General features: G+C 40.6%; 1 protein-coding gene across 6 annotated transcripts in view; it reads left to right on the forward strand.

Moving 5' to 3' along the window:
• Positions 1-16362, forward strand: part of ELOVL6 (ELOVL fatty acid elongase 6) — a 145553-nt gene extending 129191 nt beyond the window's left edge. For all 6 annotated transcript variants that reach the window (XM_053901355.1, XM_053901356.1, XM_053901357.1 and 3 more), the window contains 2 exons: positions 6210-6361; positions 13322-16362. In XM_053901355.1, coding sequence (XP_053757330.1) covers positions 6210-6361; positions 13322-13746 — 577 coding nt within the window. In that variant the 3' untranslated portion in view covers positions 13747-16362. The remainder of the gene's footprint in view (positions 1-6209; positions 6362-13321) is intronic.
• Positions 16363-16725: the final 363 nt, after the last annotated feature.

Genomic DNA, 16725 nt, shown 5'->3' on the forward strand with positions numbered 1-16725 from the left:
AGCTAAGCGCGTATTTAAACAAATTTTTTTTATTGTCAATCTAATATATGCTTGCTTTAAAATAGTCAGAAATGTATGTAGAGACGGTTCCCTTTTCTACCCCCAGAGTATCATAATTAATAGTCCAATAAGCATTCTTGGTACCTCCTCGTGCCATGGCAAATGGCTAACAGTGAAGAAACAGACTTCTTCTGGACAAAGAATCTAGAACATTTGTTTGAGAAGCATCTTAAGCTAATCAGGGCTGTGGTTTCCCCCAGATCCCCATTGTGCCTAATGTAGCGGAAAGAGAGTGGAAACATCCACCGCTCCTTTCACGAAGCTCTTTCCTAGTCCCTTCACTATTATAATCAAAATTGGACCTTGACACAAAGAATTATGTATTTCTTTTAAAAAATGCCAGTGTGACCTTACAGCTGGGAAAGGACGTGCTAGAGCACTAATCTGCCCTCATTAAACACAATGGCCCAGACTCTCAGCCGGTTTGAGGCCCTAGATTTAGAATAATCTTTTATCATTTGATTGAAAGATAAATTTTACATGAAGCAGATGCTTCTCTATACCAACAGTCTCTCCTTCAAGATGTCCTATGGAAAATGCTGATTTCACATCCTATTTTGAATTTGCTGCTTGTCGCTTGTTTTGTGAAAAGTTGGCTCATGAAACACTTAACAATAAACACCTTCTCTAAAACACTTAATAATATGAACAATCATCAGTGCAAATCAAATTCTCTGTATATGTATTTTCTTGACTTTCATTCAGGCCTAATTAGCTTTAACCTCTTTTGCCTGACACAGTGAGGTTAGACAGGTAAAAGTGCTTTCCCAAACTGAAGAACAGACCCAAGTAAAGTGGCATTAATAACAATGATAAATAGTAATAAAGTAGTAATAATATAACAAAAACTGTTTTCAGTTATACCAGAGGCTGTATGCTAACTAAATACCTTACTTATATCGTCCTACAAAATTCATAGAACTAATGTGCACGTTAGATAATAACATTTCAGAAAACAAAAACTTAGAGACGTTAAGTCACCCAGCCGTGAAACTAGCAAGTGAGAGCGCTGTGCCTGGAATTGGTGGCTCTCATCTGTTGGAATGGGTTAGAGTGGTTGAGAGTGTTGATGCCATGTCCAGGCATGGCCAGAAAGAGTGTCAAGATTGATCAGGAATGTCTGCCATTGGTAGAAGCGAGGACCGGGGATAGCGGAGCATGGGTGGCATATTTGTCTTTTACATCACAGTGTCTCTCAAGATGACGTAACTTAGGGAGGGAAGAATGTCTCCGGATCCAAAGTATATTTTGATGTATAACAGGGCCTTGTGCCCACTTGTACTAAAGAGCCACATGGTTCCAAAGTATACTGTGGCCGAGATGTGCCAGGGGCAGAGCTACTGGCTTCCCACAGATAACAATCATCCCATTGGCTAAGCGGCTCCCTGACGGCTCCCCAGCAGGAGCATTGTCACATCACAACAAAGTGCCTTTGCCCGCAGACACATGGGCCTGATGGCTGGCACTGCCGGTTTCCCTGAAAAATGCACTGTCCTCTGTTCTGAGTCAGCCTTATTGTTCAGAGCTTAGGGAGTGAGGCTTAGGCCCAGATATGGGACAGTAATATGTGTGATACGCTCGTTGCCAGCAATATTGTGGCAACATCCTGATACCTAAACTTTTAATTCTGCAGTGCTCTGAGGTGGCCTCCGTCTTCCCTGACCCCCAAAGCTTGAACACCTATTTATCCCCAAGTCAAATACCACCTCCTCTGAAGTCTTCCAGGACCACCACCACCACCACCACTCACCAGAGTTACTGGTTTGTGTCACCTCGGCATCTAGGACATTGCCAATAAATATTTAACAGTTGAAGGAACAGATTAAACCGTGCCGATACTTAAGAAATTGGACATGAACTACCATGATTTTTGAGACTCGAGAAGGTGAGAGGACAGTGACTTTTCCAGAAGTTTGTCCTCGGATCTGCTCTGATCACGGGTGAAGTAGAGTCTAGCTGGACAACCTAGTAGAGGAGGGGCTCTGCTTGCTGTGTTCAGGGGGCCGGAGGTAGCAGGAGGGATGGGCTCTGGACAATATGCTGATGGTTCGGAAAAGTCCTAGACCAGGGACTAATGAGCAGAGACTGATACGTGTTGAAAGCATGTCACTTGTGTGTTTCTCTGCTTTGGGCTTGTACAACAATCATTGATGTATCTCTCACTGGTTTATAGAAAGCAGATAACTGACGTAGTAAGTTGTAGCTTGACTTAGATGTATTACATAGCCACGGAAATGTTAACTAGTGTTCAAAGGTCTACCGAAAATCAGATCTGGTGTGTTGTGTCTGCTGGGATGCAAGTAATAGAAAGCAAAACCCCAAAGGGCTTATACAATAAGAAAGAAAGCTTTATCAAAAACAAGAAGCCTTAGTATCCAAAATCTATAAAGAGCTCATCAAACTCCACACCCGAAAAACAAATAACCCAGTGAAGAAATGGGCAGAAAACATGAATAGACACTTCTCTAAAGAAGACATCCGGATGGCCAACAGGCACATGAAAAGATGTTCAACGTCGCTCCTTATCAGGGAAATACAAATCAAAACCACACTCAGATACCACCTCACGCCAGTCAGAGTGGCCAAAATGAAGAAATCAGGAGACTATAGATGCTGGAGAGGATGTGGAGAAACAGGAACCCTCTTGCACTGTTGGTGGGAATGCAAATTGGTGCAGCCACTCTGGAAAGCAGTGTGGAGGTTCCTCAGAAAATTAAAAATAGACCTACCCTATGACCCAGCAATAGCACTGCTAGGAATTTATCCAAGGGATACAGGAGTACTGATGCATAGGGGCACCTGTACCCCAATGTTTATAGCGGCACTCTCAACAATAGCCAAATTATGGAAAGAGCCTAAATGTCCATCAACTGATGAATGGATAAAGAAATTGTGGTTTATATACACAATGGAATACTACGTGGCAATGAGAAAAAATGAAATATGGCCTTTTGTAGCAACATGGATGGAACTGGAGAGTGTGATGCTAAGTGAAATAAGCCATACAGAGAAAGACAGATACCATATGGTTTCACTCTTATGTGGATCCTGAGAAACATAACAGAAACCCATGGGGGAGGGGAAGGAAAAAAAAAAAAAAAAAAAAAAGAGGTTAGAGTGGGAGAGAGCCAAAGCATTAGAGACTGTTAAAAACTGAGAACAAACTGAGGGTTGATGGGGGGTGGGAGGGAGGGCAGGGTGGGTGATGGGTATTGAGGAGGGCACCTTTTGGGATGAGCACTGGGTGTTGTATGGAAACCAATTTGACAGTAAATTTCATATATTAAAAAATAAAAAAAATAAAAAATAAAAAAAAAAAAACAAAACCAAGAAGCCTTGCAGTAGGGGCATTGGTTATTCCCGCAGCTCCCTCACATTTTGAAGGGATACTTTGGCATCCTCTCAGAGGCACTTTTGTCTCCACAGTAGCTCCCTCCTGTTTGGAAAGTAGCTGCTGTGATTCCAGGCAATTCACAGTAAAGAGCAAGTAACCTATCCCCAAAGGCCCCCTGCCAGCCCTGTCTTCACATCACAGTTGGCTAGAAGTGGGAAGTAGGTCAATGCCCACCCTAACAAATCACTGGGAAGGGAAATGGGATTGCTAAAACTTGCTTAAGTAATTAGGATTTACTCCTAAACTGAAGATAGTGTCACTTTCTTGGGAGAATTATGAGTTGGGAGAGACAACAAAATCAGGATTCTTTTAATATGGAGAAAGAGGAAGGGGTTTGGCAACTTCTCGTAATTTAGCCGTCATCTGGTGAGGTAAAGACAACACATAAAAAATCAGTCCGGGTAAGACAGAAACAGTTCCATTACCTGAGTTTACCAATGAAATCCAATCCTCCACACCCAAATTAGGACAGTTTGTTGACTGTAAAGACATAGGTCATTCCACTAGGAGGGGACATTTCTTTGAGATAAGAAAGTGAGAAGGAACAGCCTTGAAAGAACAGGGAGAGAAGCTCCCTAAGAGGACATTTCTTAGGCAAAGTTCCTAAGGCAGGAAACTGAAAGGATAAGAAAGCACTGGAATAATTGGCTCACAGTCACCCAGAAGACAATGGCAGGTGGGAAGGGTAGAGATGGGGGACAAAGGGACATTCACAGCCTTGTAGATTGTGTTAAGAAGCTTGGGGGTTTTATTCTGTATGCAATGGGAAGCTACTAAAGGATTAGATAAATCCTAAGCAGAATCATTTTATATGTTGGAAAGCGTAACTCCATTTAATGTAGGCAGTATATCCTTAGAGAAGCTACTTATGAAGTCCCAATAAACTGTTGCCAGGGGAGCCTGTGTGGCTCAGTCAGTTGAGCGTCTGACTTCAGCTCAGGTCATGATCTCACAGTTTGTGAGTTCGAGCCCCGCGTCAGGCATGTGCTGACAGCTCAGAGCCTGCAGCCTGCTTCGGATTCTGGGTCTCCCTCTCTCTCTGCCCCTCCCCCACTCACACTCTATCTCTCCCTCTCTCAAAAATAAATAAACGTTTTAAAAAAAAAAAGGTGCAAGGAATTCAACTTCTTCACATTGGTTTTATGCAAAGCTGACCTTTAGTTGGTAGATGCCTGTTTATAGACCCTGTAGCCCAGAGCAATGACTTATTCGGAAGCAAACTCTTAAGACATGCTGAATAAACAATAGTGCCTCTGAAGAGAAATGAAAGCTCCTATTTCCCAATCTGGTGAGGCTGCTACTCACTTCAACAGTTGTTCACTGGTTAATCTCCTAACTGACTTAGACCTTTGAAGGGGCTGCTGCCAGGAAAATGATGGCCAAGCACATCTCCCCACATGGTCTGCCAGCTTTGCTTTGTCATGCGTGTGGTCTGCATGGTCTGGCACATATGCCTGGGGGATCAGTCTGTAATGGAGGCTGCCTGTTCCAGCTGCAAAGGTGTTTCACACCTCGGGTTGCTTCACTGAGTTCAACACATTCCAGAGCTCTCCTGTTTCCTTAAAGGCTCCTTAATAAAAATGTCATAAGTCGGTTTGTTTTTCAACAGTCTTTGAGTACCTATGCCTGTGTGGAGACAAACACATGACGGAGTTTGAACAGTGTTAGTATGTGGTTATGGAGAGCTCAGAGGAGTGAACCTGAATGGCTTCCTGGAGGAGGTGACAGTAGAGCTGAGCCTTCTTCTGGCTTCTGTGAGACAGATTAGAGTGGAAAAGGGTAACCAATGATATTAGTGGTTTAAAGGCTGCTGCTGGGGTCCAAAAAGATGCCATGGAGGTCTACATTGATGAGGCCAGTCCAAAAGTAAAGGAAGAGTTGGCAGAGAGAAATAAACAGATACTCGAGCAATACAGCCGGGACTTCGAAAATGATTGGACATAGTGATGTGGGAAACAAAGGCAGAAGGAAATGGCGGATAAAATTAAATCTCCTTATAACCTGCAGCCCATTGACAAATACTTGAGGCAGGCGCAGTAAAAGGTTCTCCAGGAACTCCCTACTGTCATAATGCTAATGCTTTGCTAGAGGGAAAAACAACCTTAGCTTGACAATAGCTAGGCCTCCAGGATCCTGTGAGTCTTCTTTAGCATATGAAAATCTCATTGGAAACTTCCACTGGACTTTACCTCCCGCAACTTCATGGTATGTAACCAGTCTCTCCTCGTGGTCCCGGGGCAGCTCTTTCTGCCCACAAGTCCTTTCCCCATGCTTCAACAAAATCACCTTTTTGCACCAAAGATGTCTTCAAGAATTCTTTCTTGGTCGTCGGCTCCAGACCCCTCGCCATCGCCCCAAAACCTCATCAATAGGACAGACTTGAGATGATTCCAAGAGTTTTCAGCCAAGCCCATATCCTCCCCAAAGGATAGTTCTCCTCAAGCTGAAACACAGAGGTCACTAGACTTCCTCGTGAGAGCCTGCCCTGGATCCATTCCCCTTGTCCATGGCCTTTTGGGGGTCTGCTGATGAAGAATAAGTGGCATTGTGTATGGTTTTCAGAATAAAGCACTGCGAAGAAGTTTTGTTGCTCTTGCTTAACAAAACATTTTAAGATGCTTCTGGGTAAATGCAAATGATTATGAGTCATCTATACCTCTTTCCCACGAGCGGCAGACAGTCTTCAAAGTGTGAGTAATGTCAGAAATGAAATTATTTTCCTGAATGTTGTTTCTTTTCTCTTTTCGTTATGAAGTATATTCGGTGCTCTTCGAACTGGTGCTTATATGGTGTACATTTTGATGACCAAAGGCCTGAAGCAGTCAGTTTGTGACCAGAGTTTTTACAATGGACCTGTCAGCAAATTCTGGGCTTATGCATTTGTGCTAAGCAAAGCACCCGAACTAGGTGAGTGTCTTCTCTCCTTCCGTTTCCACCCCCACCCCCCTTGGTAGCTACACACCCACAGTATTTATTTTAAAACAAAGAAACGATTTGAAGGCCCTGTTTTATTGGTTGCAGGAAAGTTATAATTAATGAATTTGAGAGTTCTTAACTAACTTCCGCTATCTTCTTCTCTCCCCTCCTTCCTTCCTTTTCAATAATTGTTCATGGTATATACAAAGAGCAAAATAGTTTATGTAAACATGCAGACTTCCAAACACTACTGAAAATACACTGCCAGAGCATATAAAATCTACATGGCCCCTTCTGTCCAGCACATTAGCAGCTGTGCTAAGATGCAAATATGGAGGAAAATTCACAATGCAGCAATTTCCCAGTCCCACATGGAAGCATACTTTCATCCTGCTGTTAGATTCAGACCTAGAAACTAGCCTTTCATTTGGGTATCCTCATGTTCTAAGTAACAAATGCTAAGCATTGGTTTCTGACGTTTGATTTTAATCATCTAAGGAACGGGCCTTGGAGAAGAGGAATATGGCCACCTTCTAGAAATTAATCCAAAATAACTCCCAGTGTATGTAGGGTGTTTTTTTTCTTCTTCTTCTTCAACTCTTTAATGGTCTTGAATACAAGTGTGGCATAGGTTAGCAGAAACTGTGGAAAATTTGTGACTAAGGATTTGACGTGGATGTAGTTCACCAATATCTTTACTGTCGGAGAAAGTGATCTGCTGGTGATCATAAACTCTGGGTTCATCCATGAGCAGTACTGGTCATCATCTCAAAACTGGTTTATATCCTCAGGGAACACCTACTCTCTGGGTTTTTTAATTTTTTATATGGAGTTAAGAATTGTATTATTTAGTTCAAAATATTTATTTATAGATTGTATTCCCTCTCCTGTTTCTCCTAAAAAGGGGGTTAGAGGTTGTACTTTCACTGTAAGCCATGTTACAATACAAACTACCCAGAGTCTTTCTTTAAGGTGTCCCTACTTCATATCCTGTGTCTGTTCACAAGGGATGTGAGATCTCTCTGATGTGTATGTTGACAATCTACCACTTTCTACCAGCTGCTTTATATATCCTGCCTACAGAGAACTGGCAATGGATTTGAACTATTGGTTTGACTATTAGTTTCCCAAATCAAAGACAAGGAAAACTTCAGAAAACCTTTCCTAAGAAAAGCAGGGGTATGTAGAGGGGTCCTCTCCAAAATAAGTAGATCACCGTTGTGTGTACAGAGTCTATGAAAGCAGACTTAGGGTGAAATGCATTAGTATGGATGTATTCATTCATTCACTTAATATATTTATGTTAAGCACCTACAATGGATGTTTAATAGAGGCTGGAATAGAATGTCTAATCCATCTAAAAAGAAATTTAGAATAGGAGTTTTATGAACCAGGCCACAGGACGCTATTTTTTTCATGTTTGAATTGAGACCACAAGCTGTCAAATCTTAGACTAGAAAAATGTTTTCCAAACTTGGAGCCATACACAGTGCCTAAAACAGATGTGTTTTTAGGAATTTCAAAATTCTATGGGAACATGTTAATTTTGTGTTTGCATTTATAGATGAAATAAAAGATTGTCTTGCCAGATATATTTCTTTCATAGTGATGCTTTAGATTCATAGAATTTCTGAGGCAGATTACTTTTTCTCAAACAGGGGTTGGTCTAAGAATATGAGCGTGCATTCTCATGTATTCCCCTGGGGTTTTGTGACATTTTCTTTAAAATCCATACATTATTAATGTTTGAGAACCATTCACTTTGAGAAATATCATATCCCTTTGACTTAATTTATACTGTATAATAAGGATCCTGAACCACCCCATCTTTTTTGATACAAAACTGACTATAAATATATGAGTACAGTGAATACTTGAAACATGTAACCCCCCCCCCCCACATGTTCACCACTGAACACTCTTCACAATTTCTACCTTACTACCCTCAACATATTTTTTTTCAAATCAGCAATGGTGCTTCTATGCTTCTGGCCCTTAAGCCTTAAATTGCAAAGAAACAAACTCAGTCTTTGCTTCTAGAAATCCTTTTCCTTGCAAGCACTGCTTGTCTGTGTTCTGAATTTTATGCCATTGTATTTGAGGGACTTGAAACTCAAAATAGTCCCTTCTACCTTTAGAATAACTTATCGAAGAGCCACCTCAACCTATCTATAGTGGTCATTTTTCTTCAAAGACATGAGTAGACCTCTACTGTCTGTCCTCCTATCTTCTGTTCCAGATTGACATCAAAGTTTTAGGATGGCGGACAGAGTTAAAATTTCCAGACTAGAACTATTGGTGAAGCATTTTAGAGGTGTTTGTGCTGTTATCCTGTGTCTTGTTAGAGTGTTAGTCCAGGTGATGCTAATTAATCAGCTGTCTTATTTAATCTAGACCCAAATTCACCACTCCCCACTGCCCCAAGGTAGACCTTATAATTGAACACAATTCTATTCCCTCTTGAACCCAGAAGGAGCTGTACTGTAGTCCCTTGTGCCAGTGTTTTGATAATCTCTTTCCCTAAGAAGCCTCATGCATCTTAGTGGGTTGTAGGTTGGATATCAAACACTCCATTTCTTAATAGTTAAAATATAGAATTGAAGTGTTGACAATGGGCTAAAGAGTGGGGGGGGTGGGGAATCCTAAACTTAATCTGGTTCTTTAATGACATTCTTCATGTAGTTTCAGGTTCATTATATAGATATTTTCATGGTCAGACTGCTTTTTTTTCTATTTTAAAATATGTTTTATTTCCTTTTGAATAGTCTGGAGCTCATTGACAATGGCCTTCCCAAACTAAACTGTTGAATGAAAATAGGTCCAAAAATCAGTACCAGTTGAGTGCCTCAAGAGATCGCCAGCCCCTAGCCCTAATTCAGTGAACATGTTTCTTGAATGCCTTCTTGTTCATTTTGGAAGTTAAGACCCTTTTCAATTTTTTCATTCTTAGAAAACATTGTTTCTACCACTTAGTTAAGAAAGATTCATCCACAGGGCACCTGGATAGCTCAGTCAGTTAAGCGTCCAACACTTGATTTTGGCTCAGAGCATGGTCTGATCTCACGTGGGTTTGATACCGCCTCGGGCTCTGCGCTGACAGTGTGGAGGCTGCTTGGGATCCTCTCTCTCCCTATCTCTCTGCTTCTCCTCCACTCACTCTCTCAAAAACAAAAAAAATAATAAACTTTAAAAAAAAAAAAAGGAAAGAAATAAAGATTTATCCACTTGGATTATTTAGAACTTTTCTTATTTTTAGGTCCTAAGCTCTGCTGTTCAATACCCTAAGATTCTGGACTCCCTTATGTGCAGCAGAAAGAAAAGGTTCCTGTGAGAAGGAACAGTTCTTCTGTGTCCAACACTGAAACTCTGTTTTCCCACTCAAACCTACATGCCTGCAGTTTTCACTATACTTTTCTTTAGGGGCTGATGGGGGAGGGGGGAGTGGGGTAGGGATGGCAAAATACACATAATGTAAAACTTAACCATTCTCAGTATACAGCGCTGTGGCATTAAGAACACTTGAATTACTCACATCGCCATCATCCGCCCCTAGCAGTTTTTCATCTTCCCCATTCGCCACCACCCATCAAATCCTATCACCATTCCTCCTTCACTCAACTCTTAATAGCAAGAAGGGCTTTCTGTTTCAGCAGAAAACAGGGAGCTCATTTCAGTGAATTATAGAGTTACGATCTATTACAACAAATGAAGAGAAGAGAACCGCCAACCTGCTTTGTGTGCCAAAATCTTTGCGCGCCTACTGTTTGAATTATATGAAAAGCTGCTGAGATCTGCTTTTGTGAAAACTTGGAAACATCTGCTCTGAGTCTAGGTCCTTGCACAGTTGAGCTTGTCATTGTTTTTGAAACTCTGACTCAGCAGAGCTCCAGCTAACTCTGCAAAGAGGGGTATAGCCATCTGTGACAAACCACGCACAGTGGGCTGTCCATCTCCTGGTGACTGTGAGCAACCCGGGGGTTTCCAAATGCTGATGGGCTTCTCCAAAGCCGCACAGACACCTGTACTTAACAGGCACACAGGCTGAAGGTACAGTTCAGAAGGGACACTTAGGAATGAGAAGAGCACACCCTGCCTGCAGACTGAAAATAGCTGAATCAAAAGTAGTTAGACAGTGGTAGGGAGAACACGAACCAGTGGTACCTAAAATACATGATGTGGCTGAAGCGTCTGAGAGTCGAGAGTCCCGCTGCTGATTGTTGGCCAACATTCTTTCCATGATGCCAACCAGACCTTTGGCCAGAAAAGATTGGTTGGCCAACATCAAATAAATACACAATCCCTATCTTTGGTTTGCATTTGTAGGTCACTCTGTAGCTTTTGGCAGGCCTGTCAATACCATACCATGGCATGACGGGCTCATGACAAGTCAACTGTGAGATTATGTTGTTTCCCCAGAAGAAAAATAATTCATAACTTCCAGAGTGGTGTGACATTGCATCTCAGCTGCAATATCCAAAAAAAAAAAAAAAAAGTAGGTGGTCTTAAGGGAAGCCCTTCTGGAACCCCGCCAGTTTCCCCTTCCCCTTGCCCAGGAGAATCTACCATTCCTTAGGTCAGGAGCCTCCTTGGGGATACTAACCTTAATAGGGCATTGGAGACTAGCCCGGAGAGGCTCCACGACCTTTACTGGGAAATCCCATCTTCATTACTCCACCTGCCATCCTGTCTGTTCAAAAAAAAAAAAATCATAAATGAAATCAAATTAATTTTGTTTTATAGCTCTCATGACATGTCCTTCACCTCCAGCTCCCCCATTTAAATGGAAATACCTAACGTGTCTCAGATCATGCCCCCTACTCGTGAGATGTGAGACTCCTACTTAGACAGGAAAAACACAAATCAAGTTTCAATTCCAGAACTCTAGGCCCCACTTTTGGTTCCCAGTTAGCTTATTCTAATATGGTCTGTCTTTTGTCCCCTATTACTCTCCTCACACTGAAATTGTTCTTTAGACAATACAGCTTTAACATAAAAGTGATGCTAGAGTTAAAAATCAAAAGAATTAAAAAGGATGAGGTGCTTGTTACTTTACAGCAAATAACTTTTATTGCAACATGGTTGGATGTCATGGTGGATTATATACATTTCTGTTCATGCTTCGAGACTCATAAAAAACATCTTCTCAATTATGAATGACTGAATTTGTTTTTAACATATAATTCCTTGGACTTCTACCTTCTTTCCACTTTGAACAAAAGTAAGCTAGAATTATTGTGTCTGCATTATAGTTTACTGAGCCAAGGGAGGCACAAAGTAGTAATTACACAGAAATAGTGGATCTTTGACAGGCACACGAAAATAGCACAGCTTAACACTAAGAAGTAGACCCCGGGTCTCCTGATACCAGTTCTGTCCCTTAAGTATACAAGTCACAGTAACTGTCACCATCAATCATTATCAGTCTGGCTAACATTTAAAGGCATAATATGCCAGACATCTCATAAGAGAAAAAAGGACTTCCAAGAAAATTTGATAATATGTTCAGAAATACAGCAACTGATAGCTGTCCTTTTCTGTTCTAAACACATATGAAGTGATAATGTCTAACAATTCTGTAGAGAAACAAACAAATAGCTCCTGCTGAATGAAATGGGGCACCACCTATATTATTCCAACCATGACCATCAGAACCTTAAAAATCTTACCCAGACCTCACGTTCTTTGACCCTTCCGAGTGCCAAATGTTTTAGGGCATCCGTGAAGTATATAAGGGATAAGACATGGGTAAGTACTAATTCCCTTTGTGCTTAATTAGATTTCAGAATGAGACGAGGGGCCTTCTAGTTCTCGTTGTGCAAAGCAAATCAAATTCCAAAGGTCGCAAAGGATGTTGGGTTTTCCTATATCTGAGAAGAACCAGAGAGAAGAACCAGGAGCATACATCCTGTTTTCGTCCCACATCCCAATGTCTTTTCCACTTCTTTCATAGTTGTTTATGGAATTATGTGTATTTGTGACTAAGCTTGCTCTTCATCCATTTTCACATAAGTTTTTCTACAGTATATTTTTTGGAATCCTTAAGGCTTTTCAGAGAATCCTTACGTATAAATAGCATTTACCTACCTGAGCAGAATCCTAGCGTCTATAACATAAATTTCCTACCTTAGAAACAGGGGTCTTTTTCTTCAAGAGAATATTGTTAATAGATCCTGGAAAGCTTTCTCAAAGTTAACTCCATAAAAATGTGTGTCATTTTTAAGTTTTTAATGGTTCGATTCATTGATATAAAATTTTCAGATTACCATCTTCAGCAAACTGGGTAAAAGGTGACTTTTCTCTCTCTGCTTTTGTCTTTTCCTCACATTTTACTTTTCCAACTGCTGTATGTCGAGGCTTCACATTTTACAGGGAGCTTACAAAGATATGTTTTTTAGGAGAGGAGTACCTTTTGTTATATACCAAAGAAAAATGGTTTTCCTACTCTAGAGAGGCCTAAGGACATTTTGCTGAGCACTCCAATTCTAATCTGTTTGTCTCTATTGATAAATGATCTGAGAGAAGTCACTTGACTCTTCCAGACAATATTTCCTAAAATGTATGGCTGAGTTAAAAATTGGGTAACATGATTGCTAATGTCCCTTCTAGATCAAAAGTTATTAAGATTTTGTGTAAAACAGGTTTCCGAAAGTAACATTTATCGAGTGTTTTCCATGTGTCAAGAGGGCATGTTGGTTATCTTATTTAGTCCTCGGACATTTCCAAGCTACTGTTGGTATCCCCACCATCATCCCCATTTTACAGAAACTGGAAAATCGTGAGGATAAGTAACTTGCCCAAGCTCACAGAGCTAGTGCCATTCCCGGATTCTAACCCCTTCCGTGCCACGCCCAAGTGCGAGTTCAAGATGCCTACCTTCTTGTAAAAATGTGAATTACCATTATGTCATGGTCAAGGGGCTCATGCACATTTTTTGCCTTCTCTGTCTTTCAGGAGATACAATATTCATTATTCTGAGGAAGCAAAAGCTGATCTTCCTGCACTGGTACCACCACATCACTGTGCTCCTGTACTCCTGGTACTCCTACAAGGACATGGTAGCCGGGGGTGGTTGGTTTATGACCATGAACTATGGCGTGCACGCCGTGATGTACTCTTACTATGCCTTGCGAGCGGCAGGTTTCCGAGTTTCCCGGAAGTTTGCCATGTTCATCACCCTGTCCCAGATCACTCAGATGCTGATGGGCTGTGTCATTAACTACCTGGTCTTCTCCTGGATGCAGCAAGACCAGTGTCACTCTCACTTTCAGAACATCTTCTGGTCCTCACTCATGTACCTCAGCTACCTTGTGCTTTTCTGCCACTTCTTCTTTGAGGCCTACATCGGCAAGATGAGGAAAACAACGAAGGCTGAATAGTGTTGGAACTGAGGAGAAAGCCATAGCTCAGGGTCATCAAGAAAAACAATAGACAAAAGAAAATGGCACAAGGAATCACACATGGTGCAGCTACAACAAAACAAAACACATGAGCAAACACAAAACCCAAGGCAGCTTAGGGATAATTAGGTTGACGTAACCCAGTAAGTTTATGATCCTTTTTGGGTGAGGACTCACTGAGTGCACCTCCATCTCAAAGGACTGCTGCTGGAAAACCCCATTCCCCTTTCACTGTCAGTTCTAGGACAAATGAGAACAAAAGTGAGCCAGAGGCACAGAAAGAGAGAGAAGTAGAAAGTAAACAAAGGCTATTAACACTATGAAAAAAAAAACAAAAAACGTATTTACTAAGTGTTATATTTCTCTAAGAATGAAAGAAGTTTACTTAAAAAACCGTGCGAGCACATACACACACAATCCTTTCTAATCTTTTTTGACACTAAACTGGAGCCAATAGAATAGATAAAATGGAAGAGACACAGGGTGTGTATCTAGAACAATAATGCTTTTGCGAAAAGTAAAACCTTTTAAAGAAAGGTTAGTAGCTGTAGCCCCCAAAAGAAAAGATGTCTTAATCACCTCTCATGAAAACAGATGTAAACAATTGTATTTCAACTCAGAGAAAGACTGGTATCTTTCCCTTCATAGCACAGGCTCAGGCTAGTGTGGGTTTGCTAGAACCAAACGGGGCACAATACTTTTCCAAGGTTCTTCCTGGGAGGATGGAAACAACGCAGCCCAGTTCCTCAAGGGGCAGCTCCATCATGGAGCATTTCTGATAGTTTAACTGTAATTTCTACTCAGAAATGAGCTAGAAAGGATTATCCTTGGTTCAGTTGCCCTGGGCTTTGGAACCGAAGAGTAAATACAGAATAGAAAAGGTAAAACTCAACCAAATGATTTGAAAATGGATTCTGTACTACCTGTGAAAAGATCCAGCCGGATATCACTCTTGAGCTGGGAAAAAGGGGAAAGGACAGGAGGGAAAGTAGGGGGCCGAAGATGAATACAACAGACTACGCATACCCCTCTCTATTTGACTTCACACACACTCATAACTTTCCAAATGAAACCCTGTTGTACAGTCCATATTTTCTATATTTTTGTGAATTTCAAAAAGAAATCTGCAGGGCTCTTCCTGATATTGGGTGAACACTGTGTTTCCTCATCCTCTGCATTTGCTGCCTAAGCAATGCAGAGGTGTGTAAAGTGCCCTCTGCTGGTCAAGTGGAGATACTTCAACAGACACTTCATGGCAAGTTTGGCTGAACAGTTGACAACAAAGGGCCCCTTAGAGACTTATCCTTCAAATTTTAAATGATATAAAATACTCGTCATATTTTTGGCCAAATCAGAAGACATTCTTCCTGCTTCAAGTCCGCTTCAGAAATTTTTTTAAAAGGGACTTTCGCTCTGGAACTCAGAAAATCAATTTATTAAGAGCCATATTGTTTAAAAAAAAAAAAAAAGCTAGATAATATAATATTATCTGTAATATTTCAGTCCTTTACAAGCCAAATAAATGTGTAAACATTCCTAGTATTTCAAAGAAGCAATTATGTAAAATTGTTCAATGTGATATGCTAGTATTCTAATTGGTTAAGTAGCTTCATGATTAGAAAAACTAGATGAAAACGATTAGCAGCTACACTGTGTAGACTATACACACATAACCACACGTACATGCACACAGATGTGGGGTACACTCAACTTCAAAGCCCAAATGCATAGAGACACATTTTCTGGCTAGCAGAAAAGGAAAACTGTTGTTTATCTTTCTTGCTTTATTTGAGAGTGTACAGTAAAAGGGATTTTTCAGATTATTTTTATATTATTTTAGCTTTAATTGTGCTGTCATTCATGAAACAGAGCTGCTCTGCTTCTCTGTCAGAGATGACAAGGGCTTTCTCAGCATCTTGTTTATGTGTGGAATTTAAAAGAATAAAGTTTTATCCCATTCTGTGTGAATGGCTTGAACAATGAACAAAGAATCCATGCAAACCAGGTCATGACTGATAGACCCAGGGTGGGGGTGGGGCTTTGCAGGGGAGGGAAACTGTTACATCTGTGTTAAATTATTGTGAACAGTCTATGATGTCTTGACATTGGTCCAGAGATGAGAGACAATTGACGGAGGGATGTATTGTGATATTAAGGCAAAAACAGGCATGAGCTAAAAAGGTGGGACCTGCTATAACAGCTACTAGGTTCTTAGGATGCAAATAATGTTATTTTGAGCTTTGAAAATCCATGATACTGTGCAATATGCTTTTTTTTTTCCTTATAAAAGAAAAGGAGCAGAATAATTAAAATGAGAAAAAGGCCAAATACAGCTGACTTGAGTTTAACTGAAGGACCAGTTAGAGCTTATCTGGTTGATTTAATTTAATTATTGAATCCATTGATTTATCATTGATCCTTCAATGCAGGTTAGAATAAGGAAATGAGCATAGACCTTAAATAGACTCTAAATGATGCTTCCAAAGCACTTTTATCTTGATACAGGTTCATACTTGTGTTCACTTGTGAGATAATTTAGAATTTTTGTTTACAGGTTGAATGTCTAATAAATAGTTTTTGAATTGGCTAAATATACCTAAAGGCTTTTCCAATGTTTATCATGGGAGGAAAAAAAACCTTTAAAAAAAAATTCTGGTATTACAGTTTCAATACAATGTTTTTAACATCTTGGCTTGATTACTTAATTATATCGAGATAAGAAGCTGGACCACTAGCCCATGGCAAATCTGAATCCTACCAGAGAATTGACTGCCACATAGATAATCCTACTATCAGTTAACATTCCAGAAAAACTTGGGCAGGCAAGTTTGTAGAACTGCCCCTCTATGCTGCAATAGATTATCTTTCTATTGGAGATTTTCCACTGCATTCCAATCCCACCATGTTGAAAACATTTCTGGGTTGAAAAACAAACAAACATCCTTCGTTTCATATATA

This window comes from Panthera pardus, unplaced genomic scaffold (assembly GCF_024362965.1).
Source record: "Panthera pardus isolate Hobbes unplaced genomic scaffold, ASM2436296v1 HiC_scaffold_13, whole genome shotgun sequence".
Lineage (NCBI taxonomy): Eukaryota > Metazoa > Chordata > Mammalia > Carnivora > Felidae > Panthera > Panthera pardus.